At 36.8% G+C, this 19,122-nt stretch overlaps 1 protein-coding gene across 7 annotated transcripts in view; it reads left to right on the forward strand.

Annotated features, from left to right (window-relative positions):
• LOC135204142 (EGFR adapter protein-like) overlaps nt 1-19,122 on the forward strand; it is a gene marked incomplete in the record, with an annotated part of 933,128 nt that overhangs the window by 351,736 nt on the left and 562,270 nt on the right. Inside the window, 1 exon segment of one of the 7 annotated variants that reach the window (XM_064234154.1) lies at nt 3,308-3,909. Coding sequence (XP_064090224.1) covers nt 3,754-3,909 — 156 coding nt within the window. 7 annotated transcript variants of the gene reach the window in all.

A 19,122-nucleotide genomic window follows, 5' to 3' on the forward strand; every position in this document is an offset into this window, starting at 1 on the left:
GGGGTTTGGTGACGACATCGGGGGATGAGGATGGAAGGGATGGATGAACTTCGTCCTGTGGAAGGGGGGAGGGGCTATCTATATGGGACCGGGGTGGGGGCCAGGGGGAATTCCCTTGTTATTTAAGAGGATGAAGTGACGAATCGTCTTTGTTTGACTTTGTGTTTTTCTTACGTTATTGAAATGCTGAGTCTGGATTTTTTCATAATTATTTCTTTTTCTGGGACGACTATTTCGCTGTCGAAGGTGTCCTGGTATAGCGAACTGGAATGATTTTTGCCCTCTTTTTTGGGTACTTTTTTTCTTTTATTTTGTATTCAACATTTTCCTTATAATGTTTTTATTATTATCGTCCGCTTTGCGCAAGTGTTTTGTCACTCGCACAGATGTTTCTAAGTTGGTTATTTTTTCCTTTTTCAATCCATGTCTAATTCAGTGTTTTATCGAAGGTGAATTTTATGGGCGCATGGACGCAAGGTTGTACGTAGATTTAAATCTCTCTCTCTCTCTCTCTCTCTCTCTCTCTCTCTCTCTCTCTCTCTCTCTTTGCACCCTTGACGATAGGGTGTAGTGAAGGACGTCTTAAGAGAGATTATCTATATTTTCACTTTCATTCCCCGAGGAGAAATTGCTGAGTGAATTTTTAAAGAATTGAAATTATATGATCCAAAAGAAATATATAAATATATAAATAAAAATTGTATATTATATATACTATATACATACATCTACATAGATATATATATATATATATATATATATATATATATATATATATATATATAATCAAAGGAAGACAGACGAAAACCACGCATCACTAGGCTGTCTTTTTTTTTTATTATTTTACCGACGTTTCGTTATCATTAACAGAATTACATCTTCTGGGCTGCACATAAGAAAAGATAAAAACATAAAAAATTTAAAAGTATAGTCTAAAAGTTCATTTAAAATACATTAGAGTAAAAATGAAATCAATAAAAATAAAAACACAACCAACCTAGAGGTGAGACAGCAAGGAACTAAATGGAAGGAAACCACCACAGTACGAACTTATGCTAAATACAATTGACTCGCAGATGTATGGGTGTTTAACAATGGTACGAATTGTTTTATAAACAACGACTCAAGGATTGTTAGCTCTTGCGGTTTGGTAGTATGACCGATTCCACTGAAATCTTTGTTGTCAATGTAGGTTTTGCATTGTTTTGCATGGTTCCTGATATTGGAGTGCTCTGGGTTTGAGATTTTGCTACCTGTGCGGAAACTGATTCCCCGATGTGAATCGATGCGCACCTTAAGTAGTCGACTGGTGGATCCCACGTAAATCCCTGAAATACATTTAGGGCAAGTATATTTATAGATAACACCAGAAGACATATAAGGACACAGCTGATCTTTTATCTTAAACAAGGAGCCTATATTAAGAGGATTTTTGGGAATTAATTTGACTGATATTGCCGGGAAATGGTCATGAATAATTTGTGTGAATCTTTTTTGAAAGGTTAGGTCATGGATATATGGAAAGGTTGCATAGAAACTCATTTTTGGTACAGTTGGAACGTCAGGTTTTCTAGAGAAATGTCTATTTAGTAATTTATTCAATTTTCTATATACTAACCTAGGTGGGAAACAGTTATCTTTAAAGAAATTAACTAGAAATAGAATCTTGTTGTGAAAGGCATTCCAGTTAGATGAGAGGACTAGTGCTCTATTAAGGAGGGTAAAAAAGTTGTTATTTTAATTTTAAGGTTAATTCCATTTTTACCCTCCTTAATAGAGCACTAGTCCTCTCATCTAACTGGAATGCCTTTCACAATGAGATTCTATTTCTAGTTAATTTCTTTAAAGGTAACTGTTTCCCACCTAGGTTAGTATATAGAAAATTGAATAAAACTAAATAGACATTTCTCTAGAAAACCTGACGTTCCAACTGTACCAAAAAAGAGTTTCTATGCAACCTTTCCATATATTCATGACCTAACCTTTCAAAAAAGATTCACACAAATTATTCATGACCATTTCCCGGCAATATCAGTCAAATTAATTCCCAAAAATCCTCTTAATATAGGCTCCTTGTTTAAGATAAAAGATCAGCTGTGTCCTTATATGTCTTCTGGTGTTATCTATAAATATACTTGCCCTAAATGTATTTCAGGGATTTACGTGGGATCCACCAGTCGACTACTTAAGGTGCGCATCGATTCACATAGGGGAATCAGTTTCCGCACAGGTAGCAGAATCTCAAACCCAGAGCACTCCAATATCAGAAACCATGCAAAACAATGCAAAACCCACATTGACAACAACGATTTCAGTGTAATCGGTCATACTACCAAACCGCAAGAGCTAACAATCCTTGAGTCGTTGTTTATAAAACAATTCGTACTATTGTTAGACACCCATACATCTGAGAGTCAATTGTGTTTAGCATAAGTTCATACTGTGGTGGTTTCCTTCCATTTAGTGCCTTGCCGTCTCACCTCTAGGTTGGTTGTGTTTTTATTTTTATTTTTTTCATTTTTACTCTAATGTATTTTAAATGAACTTTTAGACTATACTTTTAAATTTCTTATGTTTTTATCTTTTCTTATGTGCAGCCCAGAAGATGTAATTCTGTTAATGATTACGAAACCTCGGCAAAATAATAAAAAAAAGACAGCCTAGTGATGTGTGGTTTTCGTCCGTCTTCCTCTGATCATGTCGCTTGGAGCAGTTCCCTGTGCCCTGTATCACTATAATATATATATATATACTATATATATATATATATATATATATATATATATATATATATATATGTGTGTGTGTGTGTGTGTGTGTGTGTGTGTGTGTGTGTATATGTATGTATATGGCGGATAAGACAACAAGCGGCATGAGCTTGCTGTACACGAGTACTGGACTGCGGTCTTTGCTGCCACAGGAAATACCAGGCGCTGGTTGTCCGCATATTCCGACAGGAAAACTTACGCTGTTTTTCTCCTTCAAGTGGTGTACGTGATTTGAGATGAAGGAGCATTGTAACAGGTGGATTTCCATAACTCGGTATGCAGCTAGGATTTAGGATTTTTAATACAGATAAATTAATACAGCGCCAGCTGGTGTTATACTAAACATACACGTTCTTGTTATGGTAACACTCACAACACTCTTACACATTGATGCTTCATCGCCCGACAGTTTTCTGTTGAGCTCGTGTATGTGTTGCACGAGCGCACGTTTTTTTGTGTGTATACTTAGAAATATTTGCATAATTTGTGCTTAGAAGTATAAGCTTCATCTTTATATTAACTTCATAGGTTATTTACAGGTTAAAAGATATTTTTCGACTATCGTGACAAATGAGGAAAGGATTTTTATAGTTTAATGACAGAGAGAATTACTGAAATATAATACTTTTTCTTTTATAGTGTCCATTGAGAAAGAGAAATGATATTTACATTTTCTATCAGTGACAAATGAGAAAGAGAAAGGAATTTTTGTTTAATTGCCGAGCTAAGACTTTTGTTGATTGTTTTTCACGAAAGTAAAGTATTGGAAAGTGGAGATTCTGATTCTGACAGTGACTAAAATACATTTTGATGTCTGGAGGAAGAAGTAGATGAACGAATAATTAGAGAGGCAAACGAAAAGACGATGAAACCCCATCGAGCGCCGACAGGAGGAGTAGTAGTAGCAGGAGTAGTAGAGTCGTAGTACGGCGCAGAGCGAAATTAATGACAGGATGTTTGGGTAATTAACGAGATAACTCGAACAATGAGTACCTACTGCGAGAGGGTGCTGGGCCAGAATGCCCTCAACAGGCTGCCAAATTCCCCAAAGAAGATCCAGGCAAAAACAGCAGTGGTGCCCTTGAACACCAGAGCACCAACGGCGTCGCTGCTTAAACTCGTCACGGTCGAGTTTTGCGATGTAAGTAACCACAGGCTTCTTTTAACATTTGTGATGTTAAATTTGGCAAATTGTTGCTCTTTTTATTCATTTATTCTTTTTTGTCAAGAGTTGACTGGAGACTGATGGCTAATAGGGTTCAAGGGATGTTTATAGCTTGCGTAATTATTATTATTATTATTATTATTATTATTATTATTATTATTATTATTATTATTATTATTATTATTATTACAGGTTATAATTTTTTTCGTCTTCATCAGAGTTGACTGGAGAGAGATGGATAATGTGGTTCAATGGATGTTTATATGTTGTGTTGTTGTTGTTGTTGTTGTTGTTGTTGTTGTTATTATTATTATAATTATTAATTATTATTATTATATTATTATTATTATTATTATTATTATTATCAGAAGATGAACCCTCTTCATATAGAACAATTACAGAGGTTTAGATATTTGTTTAGCTTTGATATTTGTTGATGTTTTGGATGCAGGATGTCGTTTGAGAGATGGGATGAAAGGTAAGTTATAGTTTAGGAAGTAGTTGATTTTATGAGACCACAAATGTATTTAGCAAACAGTGTGACTTTCTTTCCTTCTTAATTATCTTTTCTTGTATTTCTCATTTTCCTTAAGTAGCAGGACAGAAAGATGTACTTCCTTATTTCCTTTCCTTATATGGTCTTGTTCACTGATCTTATTGAACGTGGATGACTTATCTTTATGTGGATAGGAGCTCTGTTTACGTGAGTGTATATCTCCCTCGGCGCAGAAATGCATTAAAGTAAATAGTAAATAATTAAAACCAGATTTTAAAAACATTAAACAATTCAAATCGGATGTTAACCTTTTTAGGTTATTATAATATAATATAATATATATATATATATATATATTATGATATATATATATATATATATTCATTATTTAAATGAAGAAGTCATATCTTTTATTTAATATGTAAAGGTCGCATAGGAGGGAAAGTTTGCAGAGACAGTCGTGAGAATAAATTGCTTTTCTTTATTCATCATTCATCTTCATTTATCTTCTGGAAAAGAATGACAAATGCTTTTCGTTGTCTTGGTCTCGAGAAAAAAATATCAACTGCTCGCCTTATGGTTAAACGTATTTTAGCTTTTGATTAAATATTTTGTAAAAAAAAAAATATAGGTCGTGGTTTCAACTTGCACTTCTTCTATTTCGGTTGAATTCTTATATTTTTGTTTGTTTGTTTGTTTGAAGGAGAGAGAGAGAGAGAGAGAGAGAGAGAGAGAGAGAGAGAGAGAGAATAAATCATATAAGAAGTTACTTTTAAAACAATTAACATTTTCCATTTGTATTTTGTCTTGTTCATTTTCATTTAGTCATGGAATCATCCTTTTATTTATTTACCCTTTTATTTATTTTTTTTACCTACACCATACAAGATGCTGGTTGTAGACTAGAAAGGTGAGCATGGAAAATATTCACGAGAGAAATGAAAATCTTTAATGATTTCATCTTAGTGGAATTGACAAAGAAATAATCAGTCACATCAAGTGGTCTCATCTAGGTACATAATTCACTGCTTAGCTCCGTCTGTCTCCATTTATCCAGCACGAGAAAGATAAAGAGCGAGGAAACAAGTTATATAATCACAGCCGAGAGATTTTAATACTTGAACCGAGGTCCACCTTGATTTGATCAAGCTTGTACTTCTGACGCGTCGGATTCACTCAGGAGAGCGAGGGGCTTTGTTGCCTCTTGTAGCACAACGAGTGTTCTTTGTTCTGTCACAATAACGAATTAGACCTAGATAGACTCCTCCTCCCATTGTGGGAACTTCTTTACATACAAGATATGTGACACATGGAATAAACTGACCAGAAGTTGTAAACAACAACAGTATAGAAGAGTTTAAAAGAAAGCTAGCCTAAATCATTAGGAAACTGTGATTGAACAGTAAAACCTGCTTTTAAAGATAGGTGAGCACACGATGTCTCCTCGGATGAACTAACAAGCCTTTGAGACATCCTAATCCTTGTAACTCCTTGTAACTCTCTCTCTCTCCTCTCTTTCTGTAGCCTATTGAGAATAAGCATATTGAATATTTTACCACGCCCGTAGGAGGGTAGTGCCGTCAGTACATATGTGGCGCACTTTAGGCATCCCTAAAGATTGTATGCAGAGTCCTTCGGCCCTGAGTTACACCCACATTTAAGCTTTCTACTTTACCTCTATTTCCGCTTCCTTTCTTCAGTCTTGCTGTCCAACCTCTTTATTACTTCTTAGCCCAACTACTGAGTTTTCTTCCATTTCCATCATTAGACCCTTGTACTTCATCCTCTTTATTTTCTGGATCTCTTACTCTTACTGGCTGCCCAACCACTTAAACTTCCTCTTAGAATATAGAATTTATAGAATTTTGGTCTAAGGCTGAGCGCCGGGACCTATGAGGTCATTCATAGCTGAAAAGGAAATTGATAGTCGAAAGGTCCTTAAGGTGTAACAGGAGGGAAACGCGGTTGCACATTGCAACAATTTTTAGGAGTGGGTGAAAAGTAAGATGGAAGAGAGTAAGGACAGAGGTACAGTAAAAGGAATGAAAGGGGTTGCAGCTAGGGGCCGAGGGGACGCTGCAAAGAACCTTAAGTAATGCGTACAGTGCACCGCGTGAGATGTACTGACGGCATTACCTCTCTACGGGGTCCCTCTTGGGAATAAACGCTAAATGGCCTAAGGTCCCCGAGTGTTTGGCTTGACAGCCTACATTTCGTAAATCAAATCAGTTCCTGAAGTTGGTGGTTAGAGTGTATAATTAGGAAGTGTGAGTGGACATAAGAAGAGGAAGACATAGAGAAGTCTGGAAAAATAGTATGAAAGAAACGCTAGGAAGTAAGGGCCGACATACTAGGAAGCATGAAAGTGCCTTCAAGGTAGAGGTGAACGGTGTTTTGTGTTAGTAGGGCGTTAAACAAGCTGCGCATGCTCTTGCTGTTTCGTTTTATGAAGTGGGTAATGTTTTGATTGCCTATGAGCAAGTAGTTACATCATAAAAACAATAGAGAGACCATTTTCTTTTTCTCTTGGGCTTCCGTCGTTAGAGAAAATGAATCACGAAAATTTTGGAACGTGATGAATATATATAAATTAATGCAAAAGTCACGAAGGAAAGTGAAACGAAGGAGTGCTGCGAGGCCTTTCAACTCTATGTCCTTTATTTAGCTAAGTAAAGGACATTGAGTCGAAAGGCCTCTCAGTACTCTTTCGTGGTCTTTGCTTTTATTTATATGCGTAAATATATGTAAAAAAAAATTTTTTCTAGGGTAATTTCAAATATGCATTAGGATGGATGCTTATGACTCCATCAGATTTAATGGCCAAGCTAACGATTTTTCAAGCTCTTCACAGACTTTCTGTATTGATAACAATAGCGAACACAAGTGAGCGGTACTTCATGTTCAGACTTCAAGTTTTTAAAAATTTTTATATTGCTTCAGTGCCCCTGGAAAAGATGTCTGCGCATTCAAGAAATATAATTAACTAACTGGTGATTTTATAGCGTATAGATATAAAATTAGCATGAAGGATTGCAGTGTCACAAGAATAATTGCTAATCATCGCTTGAGCCCCTCCTCTCTCTCTCTCTCTCTCTCTCTCTCCTTTTATTCCCGCAGATGGTGAGATTCCCCAGTTGTCCGTTTTGCGACAATGCCAAGGCCAGACTCCAGACGAAGGAGGAGGGGGAGGAGGGCTGGTTTGTCCTGTGGGAAGGGGTCTCTACGTGGTATTCCCTCTCCCCAGCTCTTTCCCCCTCCCCTTCCATCACCCTCCACCCTCCTCCTGACCTTCAAAGCAGCGACAAGTTCTTGGTAGGATGGAAGCGGCAGGAGTTGATTGTGAATGCTTGTGTGCTTGTGCTTGACGACTTCGTCTTATCGGGTTTCATTATTATGGCATCCAGCTTATTTTTATTTATTTACTTTGATTTTACGCAGTTGACAGCGAGGAGCCCACTTTTTGTTTATTCTTATTTTTAATGATCTGTTTTTAATGTCGCCGGTGAGTTACACGTTATAAGAAGTGGTTTAAAAGGCCAAGAGTTTTTTTTTATTTATTCTTTTTAATTTCACCTTGGATATTACTGTATTTGATGATTTGATGATCTCAGACAATATGAGCGAGGGCTGTGTTCTGAAATTGCACACGCGGCTCAAGTTGTGATGATAACTTGACGTGTTGCTTAAATTGCCTCATTATTTTTCAGATATGTAAGTCTGGCCACATACTGTTTCAAAGGATGGAAGTGACTGTGATATATCCCAATGTCCTGATTTGCCTCGAGCATGTTGATGGTGTTGGTAATCATTTAAATCGATGCTTTTATCTTTATTTTTATTTATACCTCAAGTAAAATTTGTTCTTAATTTTATATCATCTATGAGCACAGTTTGGTTAGGGTTCACTAGAAAGGTGTTGCTGTTTTAACATTTCAGAACTGACAGATGCTTAGTTTTAATTTTTAGAAGGGTTCTTTATGTATATACGTATGATTTCCAAGGTATGCGTTAATAATTATGCTTATTTTTTTCCAAAAAATAACTTTAGTATGGCTTTTCATTTTTAAATGGATCTTTGTATACAAAATGATTATAAATATACCAATGTTTCTATTCTGTATTTAGTTACCAAAACAAAAAATTATTCCCTGATTTTGAAATTTCTGTTGTTATCAGTGTCCAAATCTGAAGTCCAGTCATTGCCTCTTCTCAGCAGTGATGCTTTTTCTTAATATCCTTGTTTTTCCTGTATGCATCGAGGAAAAACACACTTTTCTAAGGGCTTTGTTTTTGCTACCGTTTAGTGACGCGGCCAGATGACACTTTCACCGATTGCTACACTTGACCGCTAACATAATCATTTTGGCCCCCAGCAGTTGAGTCGAGATTGTGGCTGAAAGAGAGTTCCCAGCAATTTTTTTTTATTATATAATTCTCTCTCTCTCTCTCTCTCTCTCTCTCTCTCTCTCTCTCTCTCTCTCTCTCTCAGGGGTGTATGGCGTAATGATGCCTCTTTTTATAGACAAATTTTCTGCCGTTAGCTTCTGAGCTTCACGCAATTAACCATTCTCTCTCTCTCTCTCTCTCTCTCTCTCTCTCTCTCTCTCTCTCTCTCTCTCTCTCTCTCTCATATTATACCTGTAAATTGTTTCTCAGACATGATTGTATTCACCTCACATGTTGTTGCATTTTCTTTCGAATCTAGATTCTAGATTATTGATTTTAGAGAAGCGCTTAATGGAATTATTTAGTAAACCATGTAAGTTACGTATGCTTACGTATGAATGTACCCTTGAATATATGTAAACGTATTTTTAAGTGTTCCTATGTACCCATGTGTATGTAAATATATTTGACGACTGAAAGTTAAACCTTTAAGTATAATTTCAAGTCTGAAATCTTCTTAGTAGTTGCATTAACAACAGTCTTATAACAAATCACTAAACAGAGCTTATGTACCAAGCGAGAGTGTGGAATGTCTGGGTGTGTTTTATTATACAGGGATATAATATAAATATCTATTTCACCCCAATAAGACAAATATTCGTATGCTTAAATATGTGGTTGATCTTTTTTTAATGGGAAACACATAAATTTTTTTTACCCGAGTAATTATATTTTATGATGATTCTCTATGTGGGTGAAGACATAAAATTACGTCTCTCTCTCTCTCTCTCTCTCTCTCTCTCTCTCTCTCTCTCTCTCTCTCTCTCTCTCTCACACACACACACACACACACTCACACACACACACACAAATGGTATGTATGCTTATTGGAATATACTTCAGTGTACCTAATTGTATGAGATGTTAAGGCTAGATATAATTTTTTATTCTTCAGTCTTTTTTTTTTTATTAGTGTAAACCGCCCCCCCGCCCTCCCCTCCCCCAACATCTAATAAGTTTATTTTTTATAATTTTTCTTTCTCGCAAAAGGTGAACTATTACTATTTCCCTTAAGAAACCGATCTTTCCTTCGGGCTCTCTGCAGACCTACTTTACAGACCTTGTACCGTAGTATCTATGGCATTGAGGTTCGTGAAAACAGTAAAGTTTCCCGTCGATTAACAACAGAAAATGGAATAAGAGAAAACGGTCACAGATCTTGCCTATACATGAGTAACTTCCGTGAATGAAGCCCTTCCCTGTTCATATCATTTAATACGCCTAGTTAGTTTATAGTAAATTCCGTTTACAGCAGGCATTGGTGACTGTTCAACTTATGATGATGATCGCTAAAGTTACACCAGACATTGCTGACTTTTCAAATTGCGATCTTGGTAAGATAATTAATGAGTAAAATAGTAGCAGATAACAAAAGGATATTGTTGGGCATTGATGCTCTTTAACTAAAATTACAGCAGACCTCACAGACTCTTTAACTTATGTTAATGACTACTAAAATACCTCATGAATGAAATAGTAACAGATACTAGAGGACATTGTTGGGCATTGATGTTTTTTAAACTAATGATTATCACTGAAATTACAGCAGACACCACTGACTCTCAAACATATTGATTACCACTAAAATACCCCATGAATGAAATAGTAACAGATACTAGAGGACATTGTTGGGCATTGATGTTTTTAAACTAATGATTATCACTAAAATTACAGCAGACATCACTGACTCTAAATCTTGTATTGATTACCACTAATATACCTCATTAGTGAAATAGTAGCAGATAATAGAGGACATTGTTGGGCATTGATGTTTTTAAACTAATGATTATCACTAAAATTACAGCAGACACCTTGAATCTCAAACTTGTATTGATTACCACTGAAATACCTCACGAATGAAACAGGAGCAGACGACGAAAGGTTTTCGTTGACGCACTCTGCTATTAACGTGTTCTGTCTTTCGCGTGGGTGGCTTCATGCACGTTCGCAAACCGGAAAGCGTCTTGATCCTTGAGAATTCTTCCTGAGGATCAAGGTTTCTGCGCGGCCACCGGGCAAGATTCTTGGAAATTATGACTGGTATTCATCCCAACCATTTTTTTTTTCAATGACTTTGCCATTAAGGTATACACTTAAAAGTTCAGGTGGATTTTTGTTTTTTTTTAAAGCCGTTGATATGTGAAATTGATGGCCATCAGATATTTGTAAGCTATTAGGCGGACATAAATCTCTCTCTCTCTCTCTCTCTCTCTCTCTCTCTCGAAATCTGGAAATTTTCCCAAGGGCAGTTATTATATGAATGTTTTGTGATGTTCAAGATTTGCATCCGGTATATTATACCATTTTCATATTTTGTCGCAGTTTATTCTTTTTTTTTTTTTCTTCAAATCATCGAACGTTATTTTCGGATGTCTGCTGGATTTTAATTGATTTCAAGAGGTAATTCTCTCTCTCTCTCTCTCTCTCTCTCTCTCTCTCTCTCTCTCTCTCTCTCTCTCTCACACACACACACACACACACACACACACACACACATATATATAAATATATATACTTTTTTTTCTTTTTCAGAACAGGGTAATTTGGGATACCATAATAAAGTTATCATTATAATAACGAGAGAGAGAGAGAGAGAGAGAGAGAGAGAGAGAGAGAGAGAGAGAGAGAGAGAGAGAGAGAGCTGCTGGTAAGGAATATATTTCAGACTGGCCAAATTTCATGGTTACATCTTTGAATTTATTGCATAGCAATTTTTTCCCAGACAGATCTAAAAAAAATAATAATCGCTGTTGGCATTATTGTATTACAGCATTAATCTAAACGTTTATCTCTTATCACTTAATTCAGTCTTGTTTCCATAAAGATATCAGGGTTTCACCCCAAGGGAAATTACTCTCTACCCTGAGGTCCTTTAAACCACTGGAAACTTGAAGTATATACTTAATACAAGTTAAGCTTCACTTAGGGGATTCGTGGCAACCTTTCATTTAGGGTAGGTAGACGCTGGTATCATTTGTGATTGAATAGTCGCGCAACGAGGGACTGGCGCATGCGTAATTTTGCCAAGGAAACCCGGGGTTAGAAGATGGTTGTCGGGAAACTGCGGTCTACTGATGATGGCAAGGTCCTTCAATAAACGGAGATGATAGTGCTCGGACGTACATGATTAGTCATGGTTTTGAGAGAGAAGCCGCATGAAGTGTCTATTTTATTTTTTAAATTTTTTCTAACGTTCAGGGTATTTTTTCGTATTCTCTCTCTCTCTCTCTCTCTCTCTCTCTCTCTCTCTCTCTCTCTCTCTCTCTCTCTCTCTCTCTCTCTCTCTCTCAGTTGTTACTTTGAAATTTTTCGTTTACCACGGGCGGTTATTTTGTGAATCTTGTTTATGCTTAAAATTTTGAGAGAGTACTGCTTTGCTGATGAGGCCGTATCTGTTCAAGGAGAAAAATGCTGTAATGATTTTCTGACAAATGTCATAGAGAGCAACGTACAATCACGGTTCAAGAAACAATTATTTGGACTTATTAGATCCAGAAGTGTAAATGCCAGGAAGAGGGCGGGCAATAGCTGACCTTATGAAAAAACCAAGCGAGTAGATATTCTCTGTGTACAGAGACAAGATGGAAAGGTAACAAAGCGAAGGAACTTGGGGAGGGGTATAAGATGTTCTATAGCGGAGCAAATAAAGAAGGCAGGAATGGTGTTGGAATAATTCTGTCAAGTGAAATGAAGAAGGAAATCGTTGAAGTAAATAGAAGAAATGATAGGATTATTTGGGTCAGGCTGATGGTTGAAAATTGCACTGTTAACATCTTTAGTGCATATACACACCAGATAGGATGCTCAGATGAAGAGAAAGATCACTTCTGGTCGGACTTAGAGGAGGAAATGGAAAAGGTACCAGCAGATGAAATATGCCTTGTCGGGGTAGATCTGAATGGGCACGTAGGCCAGAATAACCATGTGATAAGCCGTATACATGGTGGGTATGGCTATGATGAAAGAAATGCAGAGGGTGTGAGAATTGTTTATTTTGCTATGTCCAAGGATATGGTACTGGCGAACACTTTTTTCACCAAGCGGCAAGAACATCTAGTTACGTACAAAAGCGGCGGAAGGTCCAGCCAGATAGCTTATTTGATGTATAAGAAGAAAGATTTACGCGAGGTAAAAGATTGTAATGTCATACCAGGAGACCATGTGAGTGTGCAACATCGTTTGGTAGTGATGGACTTGGTTATGGAAATTGAACAAATAAGGAAGAAAAAAATGCAGGGGCCAAAAAGGATTAAATGGTTTAAGCTGAAAGAGATTGAACTTTGTAGGCAGTTTAAAGAAAAAGTATTAGAGGAACTAACTCATGAAATTGGGGATGTTGATGAATGGTGGAACAGAACGATGGAAATAATACTGAGGGTTGCTATAGAAATATTGGGAGAGTAGTGGCGAGATGTTCGAAAATAAGGAAAAGTGGTGGTTCAGTGAAGAAGTGAAGGATGCAACAAAGCAAAAGAGAGAAGCAAAGAAAAGGTGGGAGGGGACCCAAATGGAAGAGGACTGGATGGCCTATAAGGAAGCAAATAAATTAGCAAAGAAAACTGTAGCAATTGCTAAGGATAGAGCATATGATCAGCTTTACAAAGAGCTAGATACCAAGGAAGGGCAAGGAAAGATCTTTAAACTAGCACACATGAGAAATAAGAAAACCAAGGATATAACACTCATAAGACAGATTAAGGATAAGGATGGAAATATACTGAGAAATGAGAGAGACATAATAAGGAGACGGGAAGAATATTTTGAGGCCTTATTGAATGAAGAAAATGAGAGATTTCGAAGAGGAGACTGACACACAAATTGTGGACCAGTCACAGAAATAACAAAAGCTGAGGTTAGAGTGGCACTGGGAAAGATGAAAAATAGTAAAGCGGTGGGACCAGATGGCATACCTGCAGAAGCCTGGAAGGCTCTTGATGAGGAAGGAATTGACATATTGTGGCAGTTAATGAAAAAGATTATGGAAAGTGAGACGATACCCGAAAAATGGAGAGAAAGTATATTAATCCCAATACTCAAAGAGAAAGGGGACATACAGTGTTGTGAAAATTACCGAGGAATAAAGCTCATGTCACTTACACTAAAGGTATTTGAAAGAATTATGGATGAAAGATTACGGCAGCAAGTTTTCATCGGTAGACAGCAACCAGGATTCATGGAGGGGCTTAGTACTGTGGATGGTATTTTCGCTCTGAGACAAATTATGGAAAAGTACAGAGAGAAGCAAAAGGTCTTGCATATGGCCTTTATAGACCTTGAGAAGGCATATGACAGAGTACCACGACAGGAAATATGGAGATGTCTCAGGGAGAGAGGAGTGATGGCGAGGTATGTCAGAATGATCAGGGAGATGTATAGAAATATAAAGACCAGCGTCAGATCTACAGTTGGAAGAACAGAAAATTTTCAAGTTGGAGTCGGGCTATATCAGGGATCTACTCTAAGCCCACTTCTGTTTAACATCGTCTTGGATGTATTAACAGAGGATGTCAGGGAGGAGCCACCTTGGTGTCTGCTCTATGCAGATGACATAGTCTTGGTAGCCGAGAACAGGGAAGAACAGGAGGGGAAACTTGAAAGATGGAGATATGCCTTGGAGAGTAGAGGTTCAAGAATAAGCAGGAAAAAGACAGAATATATGACAACCGAATTGGATGGCGACCAGCAAACAACTATCAAATTAGGCGGAGGAAACATCAAAAGGGTTCATAAATTCAAGTACCTTGGCTCAGTGATTGACAATGAGGGGAACATGGAAGAGGAAATTAACAACCGGATTCAGTGTGGTTGGAACAACTGGAGGAAGGTGTCTGGTGTCATATGTGATAGGAAAGTCCCTATAAGATTAAAGGGCAGAGTGCACAAGGCAGTGGTCAAACCAGCAATGACATATTGATTGGAAGCAGCACCTCTAAAGAAAACAGATGGTATGGCCACCTGATGAGAAGAGAAGAGCAACACATGGCAAGAGAAGTGATGGAGGTGGAGGTGGATGGAACACGAAGGAGAGGAAGACCTAAGACCAGGTGGAGAGATTGCATTAGAGATGATATGAGGGAGAAGGGATTATGGAAGGAAATGATACGGGACAGAGATAGATGGAAGAGACTCATTAGAAACGGCGACCCCGAATAGGGATAAAGCTGGGAAGAAGATCCAGAAGTGAAAATAGTCTGGAATGATACATATTGCAAAAATCGACAATTGATAGGTCATTTTGGTCAGCGATCGTTTTACACACACACACACACAAAGTCATGGTTACTATTGAAAATATCTGACCATTATTCTCACGTCTTTATTTTGGGGAATATTACTCCATGAATATTTTTCAACTATGTTTTGATAAGACTTGGGTATCTGTTAAATTCTTCCTTTATTTTCCTATTTGCAACAAAAAAGTTGTACGTTCTTAAATGCTGATTGTGATGTTCGGATGTTGGTTGAGTCTTCCGTCAACATTTTCTTTACGGTAATTTTAATGATGATATCTTTGTCTTTCGTGTGTGACGGGGATATTTTCATGTGCTGATTCGAGTTCTGTTGTAGTATGCACGACTGGATTTCCTTTTGCAGTGCTATAATAGATAAGCAGAGTTTTTAGACACAGTTTATAATAAGCAAAATTATGGGTAAACGTTCGTGATGTTGCGTAAGCGTAGTAACATTGAAGCATGTCATCCTACTTATTAATTCTTATAATGTAAATTTAATACGCACTGATACCTAACTTTTGAATATAGGCTTTATTATTATTATTATTATTATTATTATTATTATTATTATTATTATTATTATTATTATTATTAATTCAGGCTAATCTTAAAAGAACTAATTTCAGCAGCACATATGCACATTAAACAGGTTTTGGTTCTTATGATAAATATTTACATTTAAATGCCTGAACATGACTAGTTTCATCTCTTTGAGACCCCCCAACAACCATACGTTTATGTAAAAACGTTTTCTGTAATGTGGGTAATTTTTGAAGGGGGTTCTATAACGTTTCTTACTAGTGCGGTAGGCGCGAGATTAACCAGATAATTAGTGTTGTAGTCGAATCTAATTTAGTTATGAGGATTTTTTTTATATTCGTATTTTCGTCGTGTTAGAAAAAATAGATTGATAGGTAAGAATCTAAACATAATCAGTCTTTAAAATAATCAAATTTAAAATAATTTGCCTCTACCATGACAGTTATCATGCTACAATGCCAAAACAGTTTAACTAACTGAAATTCCACAACAGTTTTTCATTTTATAATTGGAGTAATTTGGTAATAGATATTTTTTCTATTTTAAGAATGATTAAACTGCGGATTTAATAACTCCAAAATTACATGAAGGTTATATGTACTATGAGTTATGCTTACTAGGTATTGTCAGTAAAATTGTTGATGATTTTTAAATGAATTATATCTAAAGTTTTGGACACAGATGAAGCAAGACTAGGAAATGTTTCTTGAATATGCAGTTGTTATATCGTGACATATAACATTGTTTTGTAGTTGTTGTTGACGTCATCCGTCCAGTTAATTATTTGACAATATGTTGACAAATCGCTGGTGTAGCAGTAGTCGGGGCTTTGTCATAGCTGTTCAGTTTATGCTTAACTGTACAAAGCTGAAGTCTCTCTCTCTCTCTCTCTCTCTCTCTCTCTCCTCTCTCTCTCTCTCTCTCTCTTTTAATGTGGGTAGGAGAAAGGCTAATTGGAAAGTACTTGTAAATAAAGCTTATTTTAGACATCTAATATTATTTGCTGGTTTAAGCGCAATTAAAAGCAATACTTTTTTTTTCTAGCACATTTATTACCTTAGGGTATAAGACTCATGTCATTTTGATGAGTGCTTAGTATCCCTCTTTTATATAATATTAATGTTGATTTTGCATTTTTACTTATTCCCCCTTTCGCACAGTCAGTGTAGGATTATTCTTCATCGTAACGGACGTGACTCTGACAAACGCGTGAGGTCTGTTGTGAATTTCTTAAATTCTGTTAATCCATAAAGATAACGTCAGTTAGAGGCAATATTACATTCATTGCCCGTTGACCCACTTTCAGTAAAATTTACGAGCCAGAATAAGTGTCTTGTAACGCTGTGAAAAATGTGGTATTTTCATATACATTTTTCCCTTGTGGTGGGAGGTGGGGGGGCGGGGTTTAGTAACGTCAGTGCACATACTGGCATTACTCAAGGTTCTTTGCTGCAACCCCTTTCATTTATTTTCTTTACCCCCTTTTACATTCTCTTTCTTCCATCTTACTTTCCACTTTCATAGTGCAACTGTGCGGTTTTCCTCCTATTACACCTTTCAAACCTTTTTGCTCTCAGTTTCCCTTTTAGTGCTGAATAACCTCATAGTTCTCAGTGCTTGACCTTGGACTAAATTTTATAATCCTATTCCTATCCTATAAATTTTTCCATTTCCGTAATTTCCAGAATTCGTATTACGATCTATTTAACAAGTTTTACCACGACGTCATTCCGATTTAACATTGATTATTCATACAAAAGACTTAAGAGTCATTTCTCTATTCCAAACTGTTGAAAATTTCCTTCAGGAGAACCACGTCTCAGTCCAAAAAATTCCGATAGAAATAGGTATCACGACCCGATCCCTCGAAGCTTCAGGATGTCTCATGTTACTGGGAAACTGCTGATATATAAAGAAACGAGCTGTGCAACGCACGCTAATCACCAGATGTCCCCCAATCAATTAATGAATTAGCTCGCTAATTACCCAAGGATAGGGCCGGGCATCTCGCCTCGTCGCATCTTTGACAAAACCACCGAGCGGAACTAAGTGAATTTTCGCCCTTGGACCTCCCAGGGCTGGTTGGCTCTCTCTCTCTCTCTCTCTCTCTCTCTCTCTCTCTCTCTCTCTCTACGGTACTTAATTTTCAACGGTTATGGCTGGCAATGAGTCTTTAAAGTACCCCTTCTCTCTCTCTCTTTCTCTCTACTTACTTTATTTTTAAAGGTCATGACTAATATTGAGGCACCTCTCTCTCTCTCATCTCTCTATCTCTCTCTCTCTCTCTCTCTCTCTCTCTCTCTCCATATATATATATATATATATATATATATATATATATATATATATATATATATATACGTATATATGTTTGCACACACACTTAATTTCTAATGGTTATGACTGAGAATATGAGACACCTCTCTCTCTCTCTCTCTCTCTCTCTCTCTCTCTCTCTCTCTCTCTCTCTCTCTCTCTCTCAGTCGTGTTTGGTCTTATATTTAGCAATTTTTTTATGACTTTTCATTTTGTTATATATTGTTTCAAGTATATCCTTATTCCTTTCGTGAAAACTAGTTTGTTGCTTGTATTAATGTTAAGTATTCTTCCAGTATGTGGCGTAATGAGGGCATCTATCGAATTTTTATTAAGAGAGAGAGAGAGAGAGAGAGAGAGAGAGAGAGAGAGAGAGAGAGAGGCATACTGTGACTCGATTAATTTAACAATGATTTTCTAACTGTTCTCCATTGTCAGTTGTAAGTTTCTCTCTCTCTCTCTCTCTCTCTCTCTCTCTCTCTCTCAGACAGACAGACATACAGACGCCGGCTGGCTGGCTGGCAAGAAGAGATTCGGAGGATCCTTTTAAGAATTTTTTCCTCATGATTTAATTCGAAGTCTTCCGCGACGTCTTAATGGAAAGGGAGAAACGAGTTCTCTCGAGGTGGCCGACTGTAAGAGGCCTTCCATGTTTTCAATTATCCTGCCGGAGTCCTAAAAGGAAGTCCTACAGCTGTGGTGCGGCTCCGTCCTATTTTAATTATTTCCTTCACCCCGCGGCCTCCCCACGGACTGACACTTGGTGGTATTTGATAATATAATTATTCGGTTATTTAATTATTTCTTTTGGGAGACGGATGGCGGTGATTATCCTTGTGGGGTTGATGACTGCGCTAAGTGTAATGGGATGCTTAATTATTATTATTATTATTATTATTATTATTATTATTATTATTATTATTATTATTATTATTCAGAAGATGAACCCAATTCATATGGAATAAGCGCACAGGAGCTATTGATTTGAAATTCAAACTTCCAAAGAATATGGTGCCCATAAGAAAGAAGTACCAGCTGGCTAGGTATTCTTTTAAGCAGTTTTCCCTTTGTTTTTGCCTTTCTTCCTTTCTCACCTTTTAGTTGTAGCCTTTTTTTTTCTTATTTCCCATTCCATTTAATATTAGATATGGCCATTAT

Source organism: Macrobrachium nipponense, chromosome 44 (genome assembly GCF_015104395.2).
Source record: "Macrobrachium nipponense isolate FS-2020 chromosome 44, ASM1510439v2, whole genome shotgun sequence".
Classification (NCBI taxonomy): Eukaryota; Metazoa; Arthropoda; class Malacostraca; order Decapoda; family Palaemonidae; genus Macrobrachium; species Macrobrachium nipponense.